General features: G+C 43.5%; 1 protein-coding gene across 1 annotated transcript in view; it reads right to left on the bottom strand.

Annotated features, from left to right (window-relative positions):
- Nucleotides 1-24,697, bottom strand: part of KIT (KIT proto-oncogene, receptor tyrosine kinase) — a 54,994-nt gene extending 30,297 nt beyond the window's left edge. The window contains exons 1-3 of the mRNA XM_040064210.2: nucleotides 24,582-24,697; nucleotides 6,250-6,489; nucleotides 2,402-2,680 (exon numbers count right to left, since the gene is read on the bottom strand). Of these exons, the coding sequence (XP_039920144.1) occupies nucleotides 2,402-2,680; nucleotides 6,250-6,489; nucleotides 24,582-24,657 (595 nt within the window). The 5' untranslated portion in view covers nucleotides 24,658-24,697. The remainder of the gene's footprint in view (nucleotides 1-2,401; nucleotides 2,681-6,249; nucleotides 6,490-24,581) is intronic.
- Nucleotides 24,698-26,766: the final 2,069 nt, after the last annotated feature.

Genomic DNA, 26,766 nt, shown 5'->3' with positions numbered 1-26,766 from the left:
GCTTCAACCTCACTGAAAATTACACTTAAAAGTTAGATAATACTCGTTAGAGCACAGCAACTTTCTTGAAGAAACCTGAATGATGTTGAACCATCAATGAGATGATTCGGTTTTTGACAGTGATTAAAAAGTAGCACTCTGGAACTGAAAACACCATGAGGATCAGTCACTGAAGAACAGCAGCCCAGCACTAACTGAAGATTTTAATTACAAAACATTACAGCCAACAGAAAGTACTGTCTGACAGGTCCCTGAAAAGCTCCTGATGGACAGACTAGGAAGGACAGGCACAGATCAAGGATTTCTGCACACCCGTGCCTGAAAGCAGCACAACCTCAACAGTGATGGCTCGTAGTTTGTCACCGAAAAACCAGGTGGTGACATGCAGATGTGGGGTACTGTACCCTGTTCTGCTTCAGAATGTCTTTTGTCAACACTCAGGTGTATCGGTGGACTACGTGGCTCCTGCTTCTGCAAAGCTCTTCAGCTCTTCCTCTGTTCCCTTTGTGGTTTGTTTTTCTATTTCCTTCATCCTTTCTTCAAATTTTCCTCTTTTATTACACTCCAGTTATCTTCCCATTCGGGCTTTTACACAGGAAGACAAGCTGTGAATGCAGCATGTATCAGATAAGATCTTTCAGACTCTCTCTGACACAATTTTTGCAGTTGTCTTATATGAATTGTACAAAACTTAGGAAAACCCCACGCTTCTCAGCCACTGGTACTTTAACAATAATGTTTTCCTCATGTTGCCATTAGAAGCTCAAGAAGAGAACAAAGAAACATGTTTGCTCTCTTCACATATAAAGGCTCTCACAAAAATCCCCCTCAGCATTCAGCGGTACGCAAGTGATAGGAGGATGCCAGTGCAGAAGGCATTCTGTGTCCTCATCTGCCAGAAACATCTCTGGACATCCAAAAAAAAGCCGTGAGTCCATAAAGCCCCTCCTTGTTTTGAGAAGGGCTGTACATAAACACTCCCTGTGCTATCACAGCTGTTGTGTGTCGCAGTACTCCTGCATAGCTCCCTGTTACAGAGATGCCTCTTCAGACTTTCTGCACCAGAAGCTCACATCTGAGGGTCTGAGTGCCATGGTTCTAACTACAAAAACATTACCCACCAAAGGTCTCTAATGCATTTAAATGTAGAGCCAAGGAGAAAATGAGAGTTTTACTTGGTGAACTCAGTAAAGACCAAACACTACAGCACAGTAATTACAATACTGAGAGTGACAATGCTGAATTTCCTAATCATCAGGAAAAGAAGAATTAAATTTGCCACAGCAAACTCTACACTTGAGACGGTCCTCACTCCTCAACCTCTTGCCCCACCTCTAAGGAGAATGGGCAGGTCACACAGACCCTGCCATGGAGCAAACACCAGCGTGTGCCCTCATCAGGCCACAGGGCAGCCCTCCTTCACCGGCATAAGGTGACGCGCTGCTGTGGCCTGGCCTCAGCTCCCAGCCCCTGGCACGATGCAGGCAGCGGGGATGAGCACACCAGCCTGCTGGCCCCAGCCGTGCTCCCCCTCTTTCGGCAGCAGCCTCAGCTGCAGCAAGAGGTGGCCTCATTCCCAGTGTCCAGGGCAGTACAGAGAACAAACTCTTCTACTTGCCTCTGAGGAAATGCCAAGCCAGCCTGGCTTGCTGAACTGCTCCCTCCACTTCCCTCCTGGGTACTTACCCGGCCCAATAATGACACACGGGGTAAGCGCAGGCTCCAAACTGCCCCGACAAAACCAGCTTGTAAAGCCCAGCAGACAGACACCAGGCTTCTCCTCCTTCCCAAACTCAAGCATGCAACCCTGAGACACAGGGGTGTGTGAAGGTCAAGCGTATGGTATCACCAACAGGATTGCCAAGTGAAGTGCTGCATTTAGCAGCTCAGCCACAATGCATTCCCCAACATCATCATCTGTGCACATGGCTGCTGTTGTGACCATCTTCACTTAATAAGATGAAGACCTTCTCCTTCCACAAGCTCTGCCTCTCCACCAAATCCTCTTCTTTAATGCCATCAATCAGTTCCTTCTGCTGTCACTTGTGGGTAACAGACACAGGAGTCAGGCACCAAAATAATTTTGCCTGCACAAACCTGTACAAACCTCAGGGTGCTGGTTTACCCTCAGAGTTTAACAGCATAACCCACATTTCTTATAAGGATGAAAAAAATGCTTGGAAATCACCAGGAACAGAAAATAAAGCTCATCATGGCCAAACCTTCTGAGAACAGCCACAAGCTACATGTCACGAGATCAATCTGTGCCCTGACACAACTTGCCCAAAACAAGCTTTCTAAGCTCACCACTTTGCTTTGGACAGCAGCGAGGCTTCACAGCCCTTCTCTACAACTCCTGGGAAACAGGTTCTCTACAAGAAGGCAAAAAATCCTGTGTTACCTGGTATCACATTCAGGAAAATCTTCTCTGATATCTTCTCAACTCCATTGTGCTTGGCCAAGCACTGGTAGCAGCCCTTGAAAGACCTCTGTACGTTCTTTATAACAATGCCTTTCTGGGGATTGGGAATGAATGTCATATTTTTGGGGAGACGTTTGCCATCACATTTTTTCAGCGTGAAATTCGTAACATTTGGATCTGTTAGTGGGCATACTAGCAGGATGTCACTGTCTTCTTTTCCATAGATCAGAGAATCAACAAGGAAGAGCACATTTGGATCTGTGAGGAAACACAAAGATCTGTCAGACAAGCTGGCACAGGAACTTCTGATTACCTTAACTCTACAATTGGGCACCTGTCAAAGAAAGTTTTACTTTCACCCAGTAAAACTGAGTATTGCTTAATTCATGTTTATAAAGAGACATTAAATTTTCTCCTCAAAGAGCAGCACGACATGAGACGTGCACTAGTATTCAATACCAGATACACTAAAGAATCATGTGCACTAAAAATAATATTACCGCTTTTTTATTTGGAGATGGAGGGCATTTTTTGCCTTGTTTAGGTCCAAAATACCCCCACACCAGTAAATAGATTTTCACAGACCACTAGAAGTAATTTGCTTTTAGCTAGTGGTAGGGCTGTAAGGTTTCAGGCCCACGGGAGGATTTGAAAGAAATTTATGAGCAAATGGAAGTTGAAAAGCACCTAAATTATGGTTTTCACTTCTGTAAAATACATAATCTAAATGAAAACACATTGCTACCAGAGGAAGCAGCAAACAACTTCTCTCTTTCTCTCCGCTCCCTGAAAGCATAGATTATTTTTAGCCTCCTTAGAAGAAAAACTGATTGAAAAATCATCATGCAATCTTTCACAAGGTAACTTTCCTATAGCATTTCATCTCAGCAAACCACAGCACACAAACATATAGTACTTTAAACACTTCTACAATGAAAGTTGAAGCCCACGATATGTCATGACCTTGAAATGCAAAGAAGCCACCAAACACAAAAATAGAGGAATGCATGATGACAAACACTCTGTAAAAGTTTATTTCTGATTCCATCTGCCCTCTCTACAGAGTAGAATGAATTAGAACAAAAAAAAACAGAGAGAAAAGTTTTCTTTCTTTTTTGCAAACATGCTTACAACTTGAATGATTAGAGATCAATAAACCATGGCTCACCAAGGAAAACTGAGAGAATTTAAGATGATGGACAATGTGTATTTGGTTTAAGACAAGTACCAGGCTGAAAATGAAGCCTGGGATGTTTATGTAAGCAATTCACTACATCAGGGGTTCCTCATCACCGAACAGAGAAGTTGCTGGCTGGTTTCTAGCTTAAGAGAGAGTGTGTAGCTTTAGCTGAATTTGATATTACCACACAAGAAGCCCCTACAAGCTATAAATTTTGAAGCATCAGACTAGATTTAGAGGATGGAGACTACAAAGAAATGGGGGGAAAAAAGTTAGTAATTTCTGAACAGAACCAAAATGTGACATTTTTCACACAGAAATCTTTAAAGAAATGGTATGACTAGCTGTCACTTCCAAGCCAGAAGAGGATGGTTTAAAAGTGCTCATCTAAATGTCCCTGCTAACAGGTATAACTGATTGCTTCCTGCTCAGTCCCCCTTTCTCCAGTATGGACAGAACCAAGTTATCTTCATTAGGCAGAAAGTATGGCTCCCCACAAATACAATTTTTTTTTTTTTTTTTTTTTTTTTTTTTTTTTTTTTTTTTTTTTTTTTTTTTAATAGCGGGAACGAAGACCTGTTTCACTAATAGCTGAAATTGCAGGGAAGGCCTTGACTGGAGCAAGCAGAATTGCAGAGGTGCTCCCCTTGCATCTTCAATCTCTGTCTGGAAGGGAAGAGCACAGTGAGAAGAGATGAAAGGAATTCCTATAGAGAATCCAGACACAAACAAGGCTGCCCATGGTCATGTTCCTACTTTCATGGCCTTACACCACATGCACATCGTGGGTTGCACTTGCCTTCTGGCCATACCACAGATTTCCAACACAAGTAACGGTAGTGCTTATCAGTGCCTCCATATAAAAAGACTTGAGATCAAAATCAAGAGATTTTTCTCTCTTATGCAGGAGTCTGAGCTAGACTTGCTTGGATCAGGAAAAAAAGTGTTTTTATAGGTACAACACAGGTACTTTCTGCCAAAACAGAAAGATAAGGCAGGTACACATCCACAGTCTGTCAACACTGATTCATTCTTGGTCTCAGAAACAGAAGAAATTGGGATTTAGTAGGTTCAGAAGAATAAAATATATCAACAGATGCCACCATTGTAGATGTCACTATGCAGGATCGAGGTTCTTGGTCCTGTTCTCTCTTCACTCCCATCTTTACAAGCAGAAAAGTATAATGGGGTGTTTGTGGCAACCCCAGAAGCAGCAGAACATATGGCAGCATCTTACAGGTGATGTAAGATGTCATTAAACCACGCCTGATGCAAAATGATGGTCAGCCTCACAAACATACTTATTTCACAGCCAGGAACTTATCGAAGTAAAGGCTGCATGTTTTTCACACAGCTGAGACAAAGAATATAACAACATGTTGCATGAGGACCACACAACTTCCCTGCTGCTTTGGTAAGAATGCTCAGGAGAGCTGCCTGCTCATGTAACAGAAGGCAAAAACATCTCTATGACCATAGCTGTCTGGGATAATTACCGTGACCTTCAGTAAAAAAATCAAGGTAAAGTCAAGATTGTTTACCACATAGAGGTAAAATGCATGTCAGATTCATAGTAATCATAGTCATAGTCTCAAGAGATAAACAGAAGTCAAGAAAACGTATCCATGGTAGCTGTATGGCTATTTGCAGAACTCAGGAGCAGTTAAAGGAGCACTCTCAATTGTGTGGCCAGGTATCTATGTACTATGCCAGGTATCTTCCCTTGAGAAAATAATCTTCACTGTGCTGTGCTGGAATCTCCCTGTCTCGGACAAAAACCTTGCAGTACTTCTCAAAGGACTAGCAAGGTTCAGAGGAGGCTCTTTGAGACAACCCCTATTGGTCAAAGAATGCTGCTTTCAAGAAAGTGGATGCAATAGAACATTTTTCCATCAACAAGTTAGGAAGACCACCAAAGCTATGTGAAGGAGAAGCAAAATAACCGTTTTCCTCAGACAGTAAATTGAATGCCAGGCATGGTAAACTGTGAGCTCGGGGGCAGCTGATATAGACATACATCAGCAGAGAAGAAATCTGAAGAAAACACTGCACAAAGAAGAGTAATAAAGGATTGAGAAATGTGTCAAAGCAGAAGCACTATTTTTCCTGTCTAAGACATTTCTGAGCAGTCACAAGGTAGATAAGAAGCTGAAGGCAGAGGAATCATCACTGTTTGCTGGCTTAGGCCTGGGAGCACAGTCTCAAAAGACCAAATCCCTTAGGCTGACTGCCTCAGTAAATTAAAAGCTTAGGACCAATATATGACTCTATACTGATGGATGGCATAGAATTAAAAAGACATTTCTACATATTTCTTGCTTCTTCAATGTATAACTGACTCATACAACAGAATCAGGTCACTTAGGTAGCATCTAGAAAGGGAACTTGGATAAACTTCACCAGAAAATTAATGGGGATGTAAAGAGGAACTCATCAAGGACTGTGCGCTGCTGACAAAGCCTAATGCAAGCAAAAGAGAGAATGAGATTTCTTCCTACTGGAAGAAACCAGACTGCATTCTCCCGCTGTACTTCAAATTCATTCTGTCCTCCAACATTTATTATCCTATTATTTTGGGAGTGGAGATGGGGGGTAGGGGGGAAGGGAAGGGGTGGGAAGCAAAAATAATGCCTTCATTGATATTTACCTTTAACAAAAACATAGTAAGAGGAGACAATACTCCCTTTGCTTCTGCATGTATATCTGCCTATGTCTCTGACTGTTGCATTTTTGGTGTACCACACTTTCTCATTGGAACTCCTTGCTTTTGCCGATGGGTCTGAGCTCTGGAAATTCCAGGTCACAGGTCCCTCCTTGTTGCACGTCAGCCTTAATTCCTCCCCTTTATTCACAACATGTAAAGACTCTACATGGGACAGTGCACCGCCTGGAAAAAAAAACAAAACACACAAAATAGAACATCTGTCAATATAACATTTTTTTTCTGCAACAAAATTATTCTTTATAGCTGTGTATGTGCAACTAATATTTTGGGAATTATTTCTTAAAAATACCAAGCTGCAACGGCACTGTGCAATTTTACAGACACCTTTTGGCTTGTAAGACCTTTGGCACACAGAGAAAATAACCAGTGCAGGTGGAAACTGGCCTCTAAAAAAGCTTTTAAAGTTTCAGATGCACCACCTTCTGCAATGTTTTGGTTTTTGAATGGGAACAGACCCAAGCTATTTAAAAATTAAATTCAAGAACATATGAGTCTGATCCTACATGGCAGCACTTTTAATCACTCTTTGTCATTTACTCAGTATGTTGCCAAGAACTAAAGTTTCCTTGCTCAACAGTTATCTTTTTATAACTGCTCTCTCATGTATTCATATGCTTCATGCATACTCTTGAATTAGAAGTGTCCAGTTCAGTGAAGGCATCAGTATATGATTTCCATACTTGCTTGTTTCTTTACCTGAAGTGCCAATTCAACATTTCTTACATTAAAAAAAAAAAAAAAAAAAAAAAAAAAAAAAAAAAAAAAAAGAGCAAAATATTCTTCAAGTTTCCATCCCAATGCTACCAAATTAGTTTCACTGAGGCACCAACCAATCTCCCAGCCACCAGAGCTGCTCTAACTGATCATTTGGCTTCTTTTTCACTGAACATGTTTTAAACATTCTCACAAAATAAATCTCTGTAAAATTAGCAGCCCCAGTTCACAGTTCCCAACCACTTCCTTGTAGGCTTCCTTGTCTATACTGTTAGGGCAAGCCGATCAGGAGGTTGCTGAGTTAGCATACCCATGATTTGAAAGTCTTAGTGAGCCTACAAAAACGGAGTTCATAGTCAAAAATCCAAGTAAATTCTCACTGTTTCCAACCTACTTGAATGTCAGAAGAACGTATTCAAATACTGAGGTGATCTTGCAGTAACAAACCCTTCCCCTTTCAGAGCAGCTATTCAGTGCTATGAGTAATCCTTAGATTACAATAACTATTTGCTGTTTGCTCCTGTCACACAGCTGTACAAGACTCTACAGCATCCACGTGTAGTAGCAGAGTCATGCCAGTGAAAATACTACTTGCATGTAAAAACACACTCTGCAGCTCAATTCAGAGGCTGAATTTCCCTACCCACACAGATAACAACAGACGTTCAGGAAAAACAATCGGATAATTACTTGGGATGAGGTTATACACTCCAGACTTAATTCACTCATCTCACAGCTTTACTTGTTCTTAAGGAATATACTGGATTAAGACCAGGTCAGGTAACTGCTTCCCTTCCTGACAAATCCACCATAAAGTAAGAAGCAAAGGATGGTCAGACCACCTGCAGAGACTAATTACTTTGTTCTGTAGTCTGAAAGAAACCCTCCTTGGAATTAGAATTTACCAGCGCTAAAGTCAACTGGCATTCATTCTTCCAGTGTCACCAAGCAATTTTCTACATGAGGTCCACTAATCCTGCATATATGCTTCCATGACTGATCGAATAAACAACCATCCTAGAAATAAAAATTGCCAGAAAAAGGCAGAAAAACCCCAACTTTTAATTTCAAATCTGCTACCTCAAAGTACAGGTGTGTGTCAGAGCTGTGGTACAGTAACTCAAACAAGAAGAGTCAAAGTCCAAGGTCTCAGAAGAACAAGCCCCAGCCAGCAGTGGCATGGTAAACAGAAAGCTGGAAAATTCCCTTGCCCTGAGCAAAGAGGTGCCTGATAATATGGTTGAGGCAAGAAGACCTCTGATTTTCAAACCCCTCAGATCAGAGCCAGGGACTGTTGGCATGTGAGAAGACAGAGGGCGAAGACCTCTGAGAAGGGCTTCTGAAGAACCATGCAGGTCCTTCCTGGGGACCTCTTTGGAAGACTACTCTGCTTGCTTCCCACAGACCACGGGGCAGTTCAAGTGACAAATTACATGAGCTGCATAAAACAGGAAAAGTGTGGCATGGTATAGCTATTCTAGCACTAGCTTAACAGACGGGTCAGGGAGGATTGAGAAAGCCGAAGATGTGGACAACCTTCACCAGCATCACTCCATCTGCAGCCAGCAAGGTCTCAGCTTGGGCCCTGCCAGGGAAGTGCACATGGAGCTGGACTGGGATGGCTCCCACTGCCCACTGTCTCAAGGAGCAGGTCACACAGACCCTGCCATGGAGCAAACACCAGCGTGTGCCCTCATATCAGGCCACAGGGCAGCCCTCCTTCACCGGCACAAGGTGACGCGCTGCTGTGGCCTGGCCTCAGCTCCCAGCCCCTGGCACGATGCAGGCAGCGGGGATGAGCACACCAGCCTGCTGGCCCCAGCCGTGCTCCCCCTCTTTCGGCAGCAGCCTCAGCTGCAGCAAGAGGTGGCCTCATTCCCAGTGTCCAGGGCAGTACAGAGAACAAACTCTTCTACTTGCCTCTGAGGAAATGCCAAGCCAGCCTGGCTTGCTCAACTGCTCCCTCCGCTTCCCCCCTGGGTACTTACCCGGCCCAATAATGACACACGGGGTAAGCGCAGGCTCCAAACTGCCCCGACAAAACCAGCTTGTAAAGCCCAGCAGACAGACACCAGGCGAGTTCTCCTCCTTCCCAAACCAAAGCATGCAACCGTGGGGCACAGGGGTGTGTGAAGGTCAAGTGTAGGGTATCACCAACAGGATTGCAAAAGAAAATGGACCCATAGAGGTAGAAGCATAAAGCTTAATCTCATAACTGACCTGCTACCTGAGGACGGATTTGTCAAACCATACATATCACTGTGTTGTGTATAAATGCTGACAGGCTCTGCAGTAACAAACCCTTCCCCTTATGAAAGGTAGCTCAATGGTCCTACAAATACCGCCATGTCCCTCTGATGCACAGCACAGCTTTGCACAGCTGGACTGGAGGTCTAACAGCCATGCCTGAGCTGGGGGGAACATTTCTCAAAACGCAACGCCACTTGTATGCAAGAACACACTCTGCAGCTCAATTCAGAGGCTGAATTTCCCTACCCACACAGATAACAACAGACGTTCAGGAAAAACAACCGGATAATTACTTGGGATGAGGTTATACACTCCAGACTTAATTCACTCATCTCACAGCTTTACTTGTTCTTAAGGTACATGCTGGATTAAGACCAGGTCAGGTAACTGCTTCCCTTCCGGACAAATCCACCATAGAGTAGGAAGCAAATGATGATCAGACCACCTGCAGAGACTAATTACTTTGTTAGTGGTCTGGGTTTTGGAGGAAGCCTTTGTTCTCCCCCCATCTCCCACATATGAAGATTTACCAAGTGCTAAACCCAAAAGACAAGTCCACCAGCACCACCAGAAATTTTCCATGAGTTCCACTAATTCCCTACATAAGCTCACATGACTGAACAGTTAAAAAAGTATCCCACAAAAAAAAAAACTGCCATGAAGATTAGAAAAACATAATTTCATATTTTTATCGAAGATTTATGACTTTCACCTACTCTTTCCCCTAGATCTCATCCTATCCATTCTGGTTAGGAGTTCAAGTTTTTCCAACACATACTGGCTAGACTATCTAGCAAGTTATTGAAAAATTTTTAAAGGTAGTAAACAACACAGCAGAGCCTGACCTGTCCAGAGGCACATGAAATACATTACACAGCAGAACTGGAAAAGAAAAAAGAGGAAACTAGCACAATGTGGTGAAGTACCACTCATGTTTCAAGATTATTTTGCTATGGTTCCTTTTACGCAGTCTATGAGCTCTCAGCAAAACAATTTACAAATTGAATAATGCCTTGTGCAAAGGACTCCCAGAGTGTAAAATGTTTTTTTTTTTTTCTTTTGCCTTCTGAAAATAATGCCTCTTCAAAAAACCCACGACAGTGTAGGGACAACCAGTTGTAAACACAGTGACTATTAGATTTGCTTCATATTATACACCAAAATATCATCTGTCTTTAAAAACAGAATTAAAATGCTGCTTAGAAAGATGAGAATGACTCTGTATCTTCTTTTTGGAGGAATAATTAAGTGACAGAAATCTGAGTTTAACTATCAACTTGTAATCCGGTGCACTAATCTCCACAGCATGCGTCCATCTGCTCTCTCCTCATCTTTTCTCAGACTCATGTCTAGGACTGCTCCATTTGTACAGAACCCAACTGAAGGGGCTCTTTCCAGGCCCCCCTGTTGCTCTTGGGGACTCCAGTAACACCAACTATGTAATCACAGCCATGACACCAAGACTCTCATAAATGAGGAATCAGTTGTGTTGACAGTATATATGCTAGAGATAGTGAGCGATCTCCAAGTGCCAAACCCCATGGTACAGTGATTGCTGTCACCTCCAGAGCTCTGTGTTCAGCTCAGATGGGATCATGGCTTTACCAGTCACTATCAGGACTGTAAACTTTCTGAGCAATGGGATGGAGGATCCCGCTACTATGTCCCCACTGAAGTTTTCCAAGCGTGGATATGCATCCTTACTTTGGATGCATACCCACCCCTGGGCATGCCTCCACCCTCTCTCCATCTCTTTACAGCTTTGAAAAGGAGATGGGAGTACTACTTCAATATTTAGTTGAGCATCCCCATCTCAGTGAGGCTCACGTGATCATGGGAACAACGTGGGACAATGAAAAGAGAGGAAGCCTGTCTTCTGCCCACATGGGCCCTGTGGTTGCAAGTGGGGCAGATGATCCCACTGCTCATCACAGATTGTGGATCCCACCATGACATTCAGCATTCCCCACACACTGCATAGCCAGAGTACCACACTGGGATTCTGGATGACCCTCTAGAGTTGTCCTCAAAGGCAACTAGAGGGTGTAGTTATTATATGCTAACAAAAATACACTGATAATGGCAAATAAGTCCCAATTAAAAAAAAAAAACCCACAAACAAACAAACAAACAAAAACTAAAATAAACTAATAAGCTCAGAGTTGGACAACCCAAGTTCCATTTTGGATATACTACATTTGAGTCCTACAGCTGAAAAGCTTCACTTCCACAACGCTAACTTCTTGTAACATAACAAACTTGAGTTAAAAACTACGATGCTGGAATCACTTGAGAGCAAGAGAGTGTAACTGAAAAAAAGAATATATGAATATATTAAAATGAAGGGAGAGGGAGGAAGGAGGAGGAGTACAGCAGCTGTGAATTCTGCATGCAGAAGGAACATCTGGGAAAATCAGGCTGGACGAATTAGAAAATCAAACAGCTGTAGATAATACTGATAGGAAATGCAGGTCAAATTGCAGGGATATGATTAAGGACAGCAGAATGTTCCTGTAACAATTAAGGGATGTGCAAACAACAAAAAGTCTGCCGAAGGAGTGAACCATCCTGGGTAAAAAATAGTAAAAAATAGCTGGAGCTTTTCAGCCTCAGCACAACACTCTTGTAGCATGGAAGAGCACATCAGGTGCAAGTACACATTAAGCTCGCAAGCAACTGGAAACCATCTCCAGCTGCCAAGCAAACAAAGGATATGGGACCACCATGGAATAAGATGAAGAGTCAGACACTGTGTATTTTATTCCCAGCTCTGCCACAGATTTCCTGCACAACCTTAGGCTGACAGGTTAGTCTCTCTGTGGCCACTTCCTCTTTCAACTCTTATCTAAGCATTAAAAGGAACAAGAAGTTTGTGACAGCTCTATAACACAACAGATTGCTTCCAAAGAAAAGTAAAACAAAAAACCCTGTGCCTTATCCCATGCCCTTCCACTTTCAAGCTGTATCAAATATCTCCAAGGCAGAAGCACGGTGTGGCTTCACAGCGCAGTCACAACCTGCTCACATCCAGTACCAGCCTCTCTGCCAAGCCCACGGGACCGGCAGTGCCCTGCCACCAGGTTCACTGCTGCTCAGCAAGGCAAATCCCTCGCCCTGCCTCCCCAAGGGCTGGGACACATTGAAAGGGCATGGCAGGCTCTTCTCAGTTTCTGCCTTTTCCCCCTTGCAGTTGTCCATAACCTTCATACTCATCATCATTAAGCTGTACAAACACGGCACAACGAAAACAGTGACCTGACCATGACCTGATCCTGACCATGATTTCTAAAGCAGTTAACGTTCTTCTATCACAAATGTACAGAGGAGCTAAAACTTCAAATGACAAAATGTCCACAACTTTTGTGTAAGATTGTGGGGATTGGATACAAATGGAGAGACTATTTTTTTTTTTCACTGCCTATGCATTCTGGGCACTGGCTTTATTTCAAAGGCTATCACACAGACCTCACTCACCGTGGTTTTTCATCTACAACAACATAAGAGAGCAGAAACAAGAGATATGCTTTATCAGTTAAAGGAGAGGCACTGTTGTAGATGCAATGGTCCAGAGATATCAGCAAGACATGCCTTGCAGGGAAGTAATATTCTCTTTCAGCATACCCAGCACTGCTGGAAAAAATGAACATGTTTTCAGACACACAAGTCCCCTGCAGGTCTGAAAGAAAAGCAGAAGCAAACCTATCTCTTTTACACAAGTGCAGAGGTCCTAGCCAGAAGCCCGCTCAATCTTCTCTAGAGTATTTATACACAGGTCTAATTGAGGAATATCACCTTTCCAACTCTGTCTCTTATTTGTTAAAGCCACTATGACAGTTCACATATGCTATGATGGACATGAATGTAAGATCTTTCCAATTACATTTTCTTTGTCCTGCCATTTCATGCCCCAAGGAAAAATATAAAGTGTCAAACTTGCATGTTAATTGCACTGGAACAACTTGAATTTGCTCTGATGTATAAAATTCTCCCAGATTTTTCAAAGGAGAGATGCCATCATACGCTTACTTGTTTTGTTCCCCTTCACTAAACAGACACTCTCCCTTATGCTAGATGAAAGTTTAGCAATGGCAAATGTCAGTTTTAAATTATTTTATCTGAAAGCTACATGAGATCTCGTTTCAGCCAAGCTGTGGGGGAAAAGGTGGCTAGCAAAAGAAACCATCCACATCAACACCCACACTAGCACCCTCCTCGAAGACATAGACTAAAAAGTACCCAACACATGACTGTCCCTGCAAGTTTCACGGACTCTCAGCATATCTGAAAGACAAATCCTTGCTGACTGTCTCCTCTGCCCCAACTTCTTTTCAGAGACTGAAAAATTATCTGTCACTGGACACATACTTAAGTCTAGGCTGATTACGCCTCCCTGCAGAACTAAGCGGTTTGTTTCTAACCCATCTCCCAGGGTCGGTGCTATCTGCTGACCAACAGACTCTTCAATGCCGTGTTTTCCAAGCAAAAATTAAGATGTCACGAGCTTGTGCTCACTCTGAAGTTTTCCATTCTTGGAAGCAGAAGACCAGCGTAGAGGATTAATGAGAGCTTTGACTTTTACCCAGCTGCATGAGGGCAACCCCTGTCTTCCCACCCAGCCCTACTTGCCCCCTCACCCCAAAAGGGAAGGGGGCAGAGGAAGGGCACTGTGGAGAGCAGGAGGCGGGAGCTCACCAGCACAGCGCTCAAAGGCACAGCCAAGCTGACTCCATCTGCAAACAGCATCAAGGAGAAATGAAGATCTCCCACACAAAGAGCGAGTGTGGAACCAGCCAGCTGACTCCCACCCGTGGCAAACCCAAGAGAGGAAGTGGCAGGAGGTTAGAACAAAGGCTGTCTTTATCATCTGTGGAGGCATGAGCATGGGGAACTACAGAGGCTGTGGCTGTGAGGCACCCCTCTTAGCAGTGAAGGCCCATGGTAACCTTTCAGCTCCACAGTCTGGGGTTGCACCTACATGGACCTGCCTCAGGACATACCTCATGCCCTGGCAGGGCATTTCAAAGAACAAGTAAGAGGCACTTGGTGCTTACCACTTGCAGAGAAAAGAGCTCAGGAGACTGAGGGGACACCCAGCTACATCTGGAGAGAGGTTATGCACCCCTCAGAACAAGATGTGGTAAATCAGGAAGAGCCAGTATCAGACACAGGTAGCAAGAAGACAAATCCAGCCAGCTCTATAGACCCCGTACATCCCACTCTCCAAGAGAAACAATCACAGAATCTTCAGGCAGGATAACCATGAGCATCTGGGACAATCCCTGGCTTGTGGGTGGAAGCCAGCAGATCCTCCTGCAGGGGGTCTTGTCACACCAATTACCGATGTAGCTAACAGCACTTTGCTTCAGTACTTCAGAAGCAGCTTAGCAGAGCAGATTCCTCACATGACCTCCAAACCCATGTGAGAGCCACCCTATGCATGCAAGCACAACACTCCCTCAAGGCCAGGGGCCGGGGGAAGCAACTGCACCTTGCAGAGACACAAACACACCTTCCTCCTCCCCAGCGGCTCTATGTCCCTTGCTGGGGGGAGGAAAATCCAGCCATGCAAACAGGCTGTTCCTGCCTGCTGAGCAGCTTGCCCCTTCTGACAGGCATCCTTCACTCTGCAAATAGAGCCATTTGTCAACGGCAGGCATGTAGCTGAATGTAATTCTAGTTTAGCACACAGACTAAATGGCTACAGCAGGATCAGACACCATGTTTCTCTCCAAGGCTGAGTATGGTACCTCCCTGAATCCTCCTTTTTTGAGAAGTCATGGCTTTGGGGCTTTTTCTGTGGTTTTAGGGTCTGTTTTTTTGAAGGAGTACCATGTGCACTACAGTAGCCCAGTCACTTACCTTGAAGCACTATGTGTGACAACCTACACTAGGTGATTAATTAATTTCATTATATTACATTGACACACTGTGGTCTCTTATACCTAAACTTCCCACTATGGAAGGAATCTACAGGCAATGTATTAATGAATAAAACCAAAGCCAATGCATGACTGACCTGCCAGGTTGTTTAGCTTTTTTTTTTTAAAACTAGAATGATCTGTGCTTACGACATCTACCTGATAATTCTTATTCAAAGAGAAATACAGAGTACAACTAAATATGCATGTATGTACACATACAAGCAGATTTGGAAAAAAAAAATGCAACTATGCCACAGCACTTGTCAGTATTGAGATTTATACTTTTAGACTGATCCTTACTCTTACTGAATAATTGCCTTCTTCCCTCTAATTTCCAAAATTACTTATTAACCAGCTGTTCCCACGGTTAGTTTTGTCAGCTGTTAGACACATAAATAAACAAATTATGAAGCAAGCATAGAGAATGATTTAGAAGGAATGAAAAAGCACACTAATGCATAGTGTATTCATATTCAGCTGTCATGCATCCCATCTATTCCTTTAATGGCTTTCTTCTCACTTCTCTTTACTGACATTTACATTAAAAGGTGCAGTGTCTTTCAACTTCCATTTTGAACGAATGTTCCTTGTAATGAGCAACATAGGCTTAAAAGCATGTTTTCTGAAATGCAGTGAAAAGGTAATTTTAATGAAGAGAAATGAAAAAACTGGAGAACAGTAAATCGTTTTGCAATCTGAATTGATGCCTATTTGGAAAAGGCTCAACTGAGGAAGGAGATGTAAGACTTTTGGCAATGCGAATTCTAATTATTTCAAGACTTGGCAGTAATTTTATCAAATAGTAGCAATTTCATTAAAAGGTGCACTGGTAATCATCTACACAAGGCCTCCAGAGGGAAAATATACCAATAATTGCGTAATTATGTTATCACTGCTCGTATGATGGACCACATTAAATACCACAAAGAGGAACATTGCTTTTTTCTTTCTCTAGATATTTAGTTCAGTACATTTTCCTAGAAGATTACAGCAATAAACAAGACTTTTGGATTAACACGGTCACCAAATTTTGCAGAAAAGACACAGCTATCTTTTATGTCCATAATACTTCGTATTCTTTTCCTTCACTGAAAGAACTGACAGATTAATGAGAAAAAATCTAGGTTTAGTAATAAGATGGATTATTTATATAGTTGCATTACCAAAATACAATGATACGTTGCATCATGTCATGCAGGCACATGGCACAGGATCCATTTAAGAGGCAGGTTTTAGGATATTTCCACATGTGTCCATAACAATTAAGTGTATCTTTTCAGAGATTTTTGATAAGCCTGCAAGAAGTTAGATTTCCCTTGTCTAAACAACACTTAAACTTTTCTATTAAGATGTTGGCAAAAAAATCTTGTAAAAGCCTTGTTTTACAGACAAGAACAAATCTATTATGTTGTTTTTTTAGTGAGGTACCCAGTATATTAGATAACTGGTACCCAGCAGATTAGATGTATTTTCATATGCCTTCTCAAACCAGGACTAGAGCAGTTTCTGGGGGAGTCATTGGCACATTTTTCAGAATATCCCTGGGTGAAAAATTTCACCTCAGACAATCACACCAACAGCCAGCAATATCTGTCACTGATGGTGTCTTAGACAGAAGTTCTTTGAATACAGAGCTTGGCTATATTTCTGACAATTCAGCTTCGCTTCCTCAGTCTTCTGGCAATGAGATAAATAACTCGGCTGTCGAACTTCATCTCCAATATCACAGAAGTCCAACTTGTCGTTTTTGCTTTAAAATTGTACTTTATTTTCTAATATACTTATAAGCCTTATCAGTAACTGCATGTATGTCACACATATATATATATAGAGGTAGCTGCTTACTGAAAAGCAGTCCTTGTTCCTGCTCAGGAGATGCACAGGGGACTACTTAATGTGAGTGCAGCCTGAATGCCTGCTTAAACAGGGAATTCCATTTCAGCATCTCTTCTGAATATATGTACCTTGCAGGAGACCAGAAACACAGGGCTTACTCCTCTCCTTTCATTTGACCTCTTTTATTGTGCTGCATACCTGAAATCCTAGGTATGATAACATTAATATTACTGCAAAGTCAGCAATTGTATGTATAATACCTGGAAGTCACACATGCTATGGAATAGGAAACTTTAACAGCTTGTGTTTAACTGAACACTACTGGGAGGAAGCTTTTATTTTGAGGAAGATAACATAATTACTGTTCAAAGTACAAAAGTTATGCTCATCCAGGCATAGAAAGCACTTCCATGACACAGAAAATAGTAAACAAGCAACAAAAGTGAAGAAGATAATCAGCCAGCCACTAAGTGGCAGAAAATGAACGCCTCAAGATCAGGTCCTGGCATGGAATTGTACCTAAGGCATACAAACAGAACCATTTCAGGTAAAAATACCCTATTAAGCTGCATATTTAATTTAGTATTACATGAAAAATACAATCACAGCATTTTTATAATGCACATTTTCCTTTGAAAAGGTAAAAATACTCAGCAGTGATTCTGAAAATGCAACGTAAATTTAAACTTACAGCTCCTCTAATCATTAAAAAAATAAAAGCAAAAATTTATTCAAGCTGTACATTTGCTGTCAACATTTTAAAGATAATACAACTGCTGGATTCATCAAAGTCAGTCCCTGAGCACCTTTAGGCAGGTTGTGCTACAGCAATAAACCAGCCTTTGGCATCTGGAGTTTCCTAGCAGGTGCAGAGAAAATATTTTCTTTATCTCAGTTCATTCAGTACAACTCAATTAAGCAACTAGTCCATTCAAAGAGGAGCTACTGATCTGGAGCTGAAAGAAACCATGAATGTTTCTTTCCATTGCTATTCCAAGAATAAGGAGAGAATGACATGGACTTGTTCTAAAATTTTTGTAGCACAGTGATTAGAAGCCACCAGTTTTGACTACAGATAGGCCTTTCAGGCATTAATTCTTTATTTCAAAACATTTCTCAATGAGTTTTTTCTTCTGAATTGGCTGACTTCTATGTGGTGCTATTTTTTATCTAACGGAAGAACATTTCAGAATTCTTGTTTCCTTCATTGTAATCGATGCAAATCTTCAATAAAAATCAATTAGCTAATACAAGAAATGTCAACGTTTTCTATTTTCATACTAAAACATACACATGAAGAATCAGGATCAGTGTATATATAACAAGGCACATAATTGCTTAAATACAGGCACAGTGATTAATCAAAGTAAGTATAACATTAACTGCAAAGGCTATATTTAATTAAAACTCTATCTCAATGGTAATAAAGGAGGTTAAACCTTTCTTTGCAAAATGATTAAGTACAAATGCAAAACAGTTAAAATGAGGCTTACTGTTGGCTGATTTAAATCATGATTAAAATCAGATTTAGAGTGCTTTGAATCAAATTGAAGCACATAGTACAGGGGAGGTAACTATTTTATTGAACCTGGAAACACTGCATTTCTCATCTGCAGTCAGATGTAAATTTTACACATCCTATCTGGATGAAATGCAACCAAGTCTGAGAGGGCTGAGAAGCGCAGGAGGAGAAGGAGTTACAGAAGACACTCCAAAAGAAAATGTTGGAAAAGCTTTATCATAGAAAAGAGAAGCTGAAGGGTTTATATTGCCGATGTGTAAAATATTATAATAAAAAGGACGGTGATGAGTAGTTCATTATATCCAAAAGACCACGAGAATAAAAGGATGGAATTAAGCAACCAGCAAGGGAGATTAGGTATCAGAAGCAGCTTTTGACCTTTAATAACTATTTACAAGAAAAAACAGGTGGTAAGAGTCTGCAGCACAAATCTGCCTTAGAGCAGGTTAGAACAGAAGTCTGTGTGGGGAGATCTGCTCCATCTCACTCCAAGGAAGAGCTGGGGGCAGAGCAGACCCCTGCAGGTCTCCTCCAGCCCTACCCTTAGCGTTCTGTGGGAGCTTCCTAAGACTTGACATGTCTCTTAGAGACCCAGCTGCAGGAAGAAGATGAATGCATGAGAAAGTCAGATTTCATTCAGCAAAGAATGAAGTTCTTAGTCCTGAGGCTGCACACAAAACACTCAACATGTGACATCCAGTGCAGCCATTAACTCCTGAAGAAAAAAACAGATTAAGTAAGAGAGAGAGGTGCAAGTTTTAAATCTCACGATACCTGTCAGCAGGAATCTATTTAGTTCTGAATGGCCTAGGTATGTGAACACCCAAAACAGTTCCATTACACAGATCACTGGCATTTTATGCCCCTTCAAAGCATGCAGGCTCTGAATGACAGGTTATAACCAACAAGCTTGATTTCTTTTTCCTGTGTGGCTTTTGCATAATGCCTTTCTGTAAAACAAATCCACTCCAGCCTTCTCTTCTCCAGACTGAACAACCTCAGCTCTCTCAGCCTGTCTTCACAGGAGACTTCCTCCAGCCCTCTGGTCCCCCATGAGGACCACGGTCACCCAGTATGAGCAGAGGAGCACTGCCTAGCTTAACACAGTGACTGAGGGGAGGAAATAGATGTAGGAGAAACCTGGCACTTGCCATGCCTCCAAAGAACCTCTAAGAGATGCATCTCTCTGATTTTCACATTTGCTTGCCACAGTTTCCATCTCTTCTTAACTTAAATCAGCCCATGCATCCTCTTTATCACTTAGATTTACAACTGCCAGTGCCTAGTTGACCAGAGAATTCTTCCCCATATCAGATATTTCATTGCGCTATGCGATTACAGATTCAACTGCCAAGATGACATCTAAAATTATAGACGTTTAATGCAGTCAGCCTCCCCAGTGACAAAAAAGCCCTGTAGCTCCTAATGCTACCCAGTGATGCATCATTTTAGTTCAATTTCCAGAAATGAACCCTATGGAGCAGCCAAGAAGTTGCCTAGCATGGTAGCAACATTAGAAACTTTTCTGATATTTACATGCTTCTTTGCTGTCAAAGTCCAGAGCCTTACATACTGTAAAAAAAAAAAAAAAAAAAAAAAAAAAAAAAAAAAAAAAAAAAAAGTCTTTTGCAACATGAAAAATATCATTAAAAATCCATTAAATCTGAAAACCTATGTTTTCAGAATAAATCAATATAATCCCCAAGAGGAAATCCACTGAGAGAATAACATTTACTGAGCTTTCTAATTGGTATCCCCTAGAAAACAGGAGTCACATTCTATCCTCAAACACAGATGTTTACACTCTCCTTATGCTTTTATCACAACGGCAGCAATCTTGGCGAGTGGACAAACAATACACTTCAGTTGTCATTAAGTTTGGCAGCCAGCCAAGGAGACTGCTCACACACGTAAAATTACATTCGCTTATGACTGTTTGCAGGATTCATTGTCAAACAAGGTCCTATTGAAAAAAAAAACCCAAACTTCTAGTTTACAAAAAGTCACTGAAAAAGCCAGACACAATACTACAGAATATAGTAATATAGAAGAATATTAGTAATTTAAAAATTCCTTTTATGTCAAGGTCTCATAATTTCTGTATGCATTCTCTTCAGACTTTTTTAAATAAATGACCAAAAGATGTGACACACTTTCCTTAGATGCTGCAGCATCAGCTCTTCTCTCCCACCTAAAGTACAATGAACACTTTAAACTCTGTTACAGCTGAGAAGCCCCAATCAGGGAAGCTGAGTTTCTAAGGGACAGAAACATCGGCAAGTTGTTTCTTGGGCATGGGAACAGCCAGAGAGACACTCAGAAATTTTAAAAAGGTAAAGCTTTGTACTTAAAGTGAGAGGGTACTTACAGTAAATGCAATGCATTAGGATATCAGACCTCATTTCCTCCAGCCATTCTCTGAACAGCTGAAAGAGACTTAAGGAAATGAGTCAAAATCCTGGAAGATGTTTGTACTAGATGAAAAAGAAAACAACATCTGTAAAATCATGTGCCACATCCATAGAGCAAGACAATGTGTAACACTTGATCTCTGTAATGGCATTCATCTTCGTGGACAGGGAAAAAAAAAAGCTCAAAAGTGACTTAACCTTGAGCAATTACTGCCTCTCTTCTACAAGACTGTTATGAGATTGTATCAGTCATTGTGTATTGTAGATAAACATATATGTTGTTGAAACTCTTTGATGCTGTGTGGCTCTTGTTCTATCCAGAATTTGTTGTTCCTTACCTTCAGATTCCATCAGGCTGTTTACTGTTCAGACTGGAAAGCAGCTTTCCTTCAAACTACAAATGCCTAGTATTTGGTATTTAGTTTGGCAGCTCCAGATATGCCTTAAAAATCTTTCTAATAGCTTGCAGTAACAATAAATTACAGTTCAGACAGAAATCCAAATGCCATAGAGATACCGTTAGTCTCTGAGAACAGACCAGAGAGTGAAAAGGAGAAGCTTCACTAGGAGAACCTCCTACTGGCATATGACTCAGATGTTCCTCCCAAGACCTGTCCTAGCTCATGTTTACACATGCTAAAGACATATCCCTTCCAACTCCACCTGTATCCTGGTGCAGCACGTCCCTTCTGGAGGTGACTCAGGATCCTTTGCTTAATGCAGGCACCTGCAAAGAAGCGTTACTGTTTGAACAATCACTGGGAGAGCTGAAACGAGCTGGAAAACCCACAGAGTCAATACAACCCAACAGTACTACCAGCTGCAGTCATCTGTTGACAAGAGGCTCTCTCTGGCAAAATAACCATATGGAAATGCCTTCAGTCTCTATGAATGGTATTTAAACAGGATGTAAATGGGAGTCTCACTTCTTGCCAAATTTGTCACATTCTTTATTATAAAGCCCGAACACAAATCACTTACGCACTTGCAGGGAGAGGGTTCCCAGTGGCAGTGCAAGGAAGAAGAGTTGAATATTGAGCAATCTTTGACATTTCCATTCTGCTCCTGGCAGTGGCCTTAGGCCACATTTCTGCACAGGAGACTATGTACTGCCAAAGGGGAGGAAGGAAAAGGAGAAGGAGGGAGCAGAGATGGAAACGGGAGCAGGAAGGGCAGGATACTCAGATGGCTTGAGGGGGGTCAAGGCAGTGACTGAATGACAGCAATGAGAATCCTCATCAAATTCCTCCTTCAAGCTTCCTCCCTCATGGCTGACAGGTAGCAGGGAGCATCATGAAAACAGACATTCTTCCCTCTGGGCACAGGGAAAATCTCCCATTACTCTGCAGCTGATTGGAAGAAAAAAAAAAAAAAATAAAAAAGGTTGCATTGATGGATGGATGCTGAAAGGAACTATGTCCAGTCTTCCATGACCACAGGATGGAAATGCAGTACTCTGGCAGAGTATTGGATGGTGGGGGACAGAGAAGCAGAGAGAAAAGATTGTTCCAGAATATTGCATCAAAATGAGGACAAGGCAAGTCCCAAATGGAAGGAAGTATGGAAGCATATTAGTTTGCAAGAAAAAACAAAAAGTAGGAAGGGACTATGAACAGAAAAGATGAATGGTTTACCCTTTGAGAGGCTACATTAAGCTGTTTTCTACATCCTCCTTTCCAGTTTGCAACAGAAGGAAGAAGCTCTTGACCAACAGCCAAAAAAAGATACTTATAAATCTGCATACTGATAAACAGGATAGGTCTCAACAGGGACTGTGGGAGATCATCCCAGACAAGTGCCTACGCAGAGGCAAAACCAAATGTAGCACAGGGTCAAACTAGCTCTAGAGCAATCCAGAACAGCGCGTCAGCTCTGTCCTGCCTGCCACTTCTGATGTTCCTACGCCGCTGCCAGGACTCGAACCATCATGCTGATACCTCCCCCAGCACCACAAAACTAGCCCAGAATACTCCTACATCTGTGTGATACACAGATGATGCACATACATATCCAAGGACAGCTGTCTTTTGCAGTAGCAAGTTATTTCTTACAACATGGTGTGTTTTTGTTCACACGAGTTTTTGCTGATGTGTCCCTGAAGTCTCCCAGAAGTAAGTGTACAAACCCAGAATGAGAAGAAGGATAATGAGAAAGGTTCTCTCCTTGCTTCTCCAATACTCTGGAAACTGCACCTCTGTCTTCCAGGACATGCTGCCAGTGTGAACTCTTTCCCAAGCTTTCCCTAAGGAGAGTCTAACTATATGATGAAGGATAACCTTAAAGTGCAGGCAAGAAATACATGAAGTAAAAAAAGTTGGCAGGTACTAATCATTTTTGAAGTTTCTTTCTAGGAATAACTCATTGGTAGGAGACTTTCCCACTCCTGTGGCCACAACATTTTGCAGCCTTATGTGGGTACTTTAAAGAGGAAAGGCCAAATTGCCAGACACCACACTTACTCAGATTACCAAGAAGCAAAAGGCAGCAAACATAAAAAATTACCTACACAAAATCATTAACGCATCCTGAAGTAGGGTGTTCTACAATGAAGAAGTGTAAATTGTCACTCCTGTTGGTTTCTGGTGTTTTGGTGGCATTTGCTCCCATGGGCAGAGGCTGGCAGACCCCCCGGCCCCCGTCTGTGTCACACAGGGTGCTCTGCAAGGCTCCTCTCTGGTGGTGGCAGCAGACGTCAAACACCCATCGCCGTGCATCGCTTCCCTGCATCCTCAGCTCGCTCTTAGACCAGCAGCGAAAGAACCTTTCCCGTTATGTCCTATCAGACTTCAGCGCCCGTGGCCAAATTCCTTCCCAAGTCCAGCACCGACCTCCTTCCACCACCTTTCCCCGGACATCGCCAAACGCCTCCTAAGCCTTACAAACCACGCAAGGAGACGTACGACGGCTCTGAAAGCCATGTGCGAAGTTGCCCAGCTCTGCAGCCAGATGCAGTATCTAAAATCATTAGACCTGTGCTCCGGGGCTGTGAGGTCAAGCGAGTAAACCCCTTCTTTAAAAAGGAGTGGAAGGGAACCTACAAGACACCGAAGTTTTTGAACCAGCTGACCCCCCGAAGGCCTGAAAGGCACCGATCGCCCTTCTCTTCACCGCGAAGGTCCGTCAGTGCCGGAACAGGGCAGCCCCGCTGCCCCGTCCCGCGGCGAGCCCTGCACCCGGGGCACGGAGCCCGCCTGCCCCCCGGGAGGCTGCGCCCCGCCGCACAGCGCCGGACACCTGACGCCGGCCGCTCGTTCCTGCCCATTGTTAACGAGCACTTTAACCGCGGGGACATTTCGTACCGATCCCCGGATAGTTTATTGTCAAAACAGCCCGGCCGGGGAGGTGGAGGGGGGTGCAGGGGTTTCCTCTCCCAGCCCCGGCTAGTCGCGCACGGGAAACAAAGGACTTTATTTCCCCCGGCGGGGCGTCCCACAAGGGCAGCGCGGGGCGATGCCGGGCAACACCGCGGGCTGCCGCCCGACCCCCGGGCGCGCCGATGCCCCGCGGAAGGGGCCGCCGGCGCCGAAGTTTTCCCCGCCGCCGCCCGTGCCGACCCCGGCCCCGCGGAGCTCCGCGCCCGCCCGCTCCCGCGGCTCCCACCTGCGGGGAAGAGGCTCAGCAGCAGCAGCAGCAGCACGGTGTGCGCCAGCTCCCGGGCGAGCATCGCGCCCTCCATCCCGGCGCCGCCGCCGCTCGCAGCGCCCGGCGCGGAGATGCCCGAGCCCCGCGGCAGGGAGCGGAGTAGAGGCGGCCCCGCCCCGCGCCGCGCCGCGCCCCCGCCCCGCCGCCGCGGGGATGGGCGCAGGTGAGGAGCTCCCCCCCCGGGAAGGGCCGCGCTCCGGGGCGCCTCGGTTGGGGCTCGCCAGAAAGCCCCTAAGCGGAATGATTAAAGGAAAAGGGACGGAGCCCGGTGGCTGGCTGTGCGCGCAGTGCTGTCGTGCTCGCCCGCCTCTCGGGCAGCGTTCTGCCGTGCCGAGCGCCCCAGGGAGCGGGGCCGCGGGGCTGCGAAAGCCCGAGTGGAACCTGGACCGGAGAAAGGTGGGGGGGAGCACGGGAGCTGGAAACGGAGAGAGCGTCCCTTAAAGGGCAGGTACAAAGCCATTTGCCTAGCTTTGAAATCCTCACTGATCGCTCCTGAGTAGGTTAGAGTAGGCTCTGGTGGCACCAAAGGTATCGCCTCCGCCCTGGCTCGCCCTGCTGAGATCGACTGAGCCCGCTGTGGGCCACCACCTGTTCAAGGCCAGAGCGCCTGGAGTTAGACTTAAAAGTGTACACAAAGGGAGGACTTGAAAGAAGTGGTTGGTTTGGTATGGAAGAGAGAAAACTGACAGGGAGCTTAAACATGGAAAAGGTCCTTAAGAAAAGGATTGTGAGCGATTGTTTTTCGGGTCCCTCAAGGGCAAGATAAAAAGTTATCCATTTAGTTCTCTGCGGAAAAAAAAAAAAAAAAATCGCTTAAATGTAAGGAAGGCAATTGCAAAGAGCAAGGGGGATTTAGATTACGAATGCGTTGCGAGAAGGAGTTGTGGAATCCCACACAGGGAGTTTTTAATGCACTGATGAGACCACTGACAAGGATCTGGGGGCACTCGCTTCGGTAGCTGCAGAACTGGAGCGGAGCTGCTCTGCAGGCAAACATAAGACAAACTGCACAAATGCCTAGCTTTAATACTGCTTTGGCAGTCAGTGTCGCACACTGCTGAGGTGAAAGAAAGGCATTCAGGTGACCCAGGCTAAGGAGTCATGCATGCATTCACCAGCCATGCTCTGCCCAAGGTATCCACAGGCAGCGCCTGAACAGGCAGGAGAGCGAAGGACACACAGACTGTCAGAAAACCCGTAACAACACTTCTGGAGGTACAGAAAGGTGTAGAGGACACATGGCAAAACTTTCACCTCTGGAAAAGCATAAATGTAGACTTCTTGAAATGTGTCGGTACAGATCAGAAAAATTATTGAAGGTAAAAAAAATTATTTTTCTTCATCTTCCTTTCTTTTTCACTCCTGTCAGATTTTTTCCCAAGGTTAATAGCACTGTCCCACATGGTCCAGCATGAGATGAAAGTCTTGTCTTATATTTTTAAAATGGCTCTCTCCACTTCTTTACTCTCTTTCATCTCTGACAGCCAGTCTCTTTTGATAGGTGAATCCTTCCTCTGCTGCAAAACGGAATACTTTTTTGTTAGCACACCAACAATTTCTAAATCAAATAATGTTTTAAAATCATATTTCTTACTAGGTGCTAGCCTCATCAAAATAATCCTAGGGAGGGCAAAATAACTGGAAGACTTAATTTATTCGTGTCCCCCCGATTTTCCAGGTGTCTCTGGATTTTGTTTCTGTAGGAGAAAAAAAAGTGAGCTGGAATTTTTTTATGTAAGCACTTGGAGCATTTAATTTCTTAAAGATGCAAAGGCAGGGCAGAGTACACTATAAGAGGTTTTCACTGAAGCATTATCAAGGAACATGTGATGTTGTTATTGTGGCAGGTTTTTCCCTGTTCTCCTTGATTAGTGCTCTTTCAGTTAGTGGCCTGCCTTTAGGTCCTGCACATCCCTGATCACATGAAGCCAAATTCCGCGTGGCTCTGCATCATATGCCCCATTTTCATGAGCATTAGCTCAATGCTGGAACTCAAAATCAAAGTGGCAACAGTATTCTCCACGTGCTTTGACTGACTATAAATAGCAACAGTAAGTGGGAAACAAAGGTGAATTGCTTTTAACCTTGCCCCTTCATTTATTTTTAATAATTATAATGATAAATGCAATTGCCCTTTCCAGTG

This window comes from Hirundo rustica, chromosome 5 (assembly GCF_015227805.2).
Source record: "Hirundo rustica isolate bHirRus1 chromosome 5, bHirRus1.pri.v3, whole genome shotgun sequence".
NCBI lineage: Eukaryota > Metazoa > Chordata > Aves > Passeriformes > Hirundinidae > Hirundo > Hirundo rustica.
The sequence above is the reverse complement of the archived record's forward strand: the minus strand, read 5'-3'. Positions and strand labels throughout refer to the sequence as shown.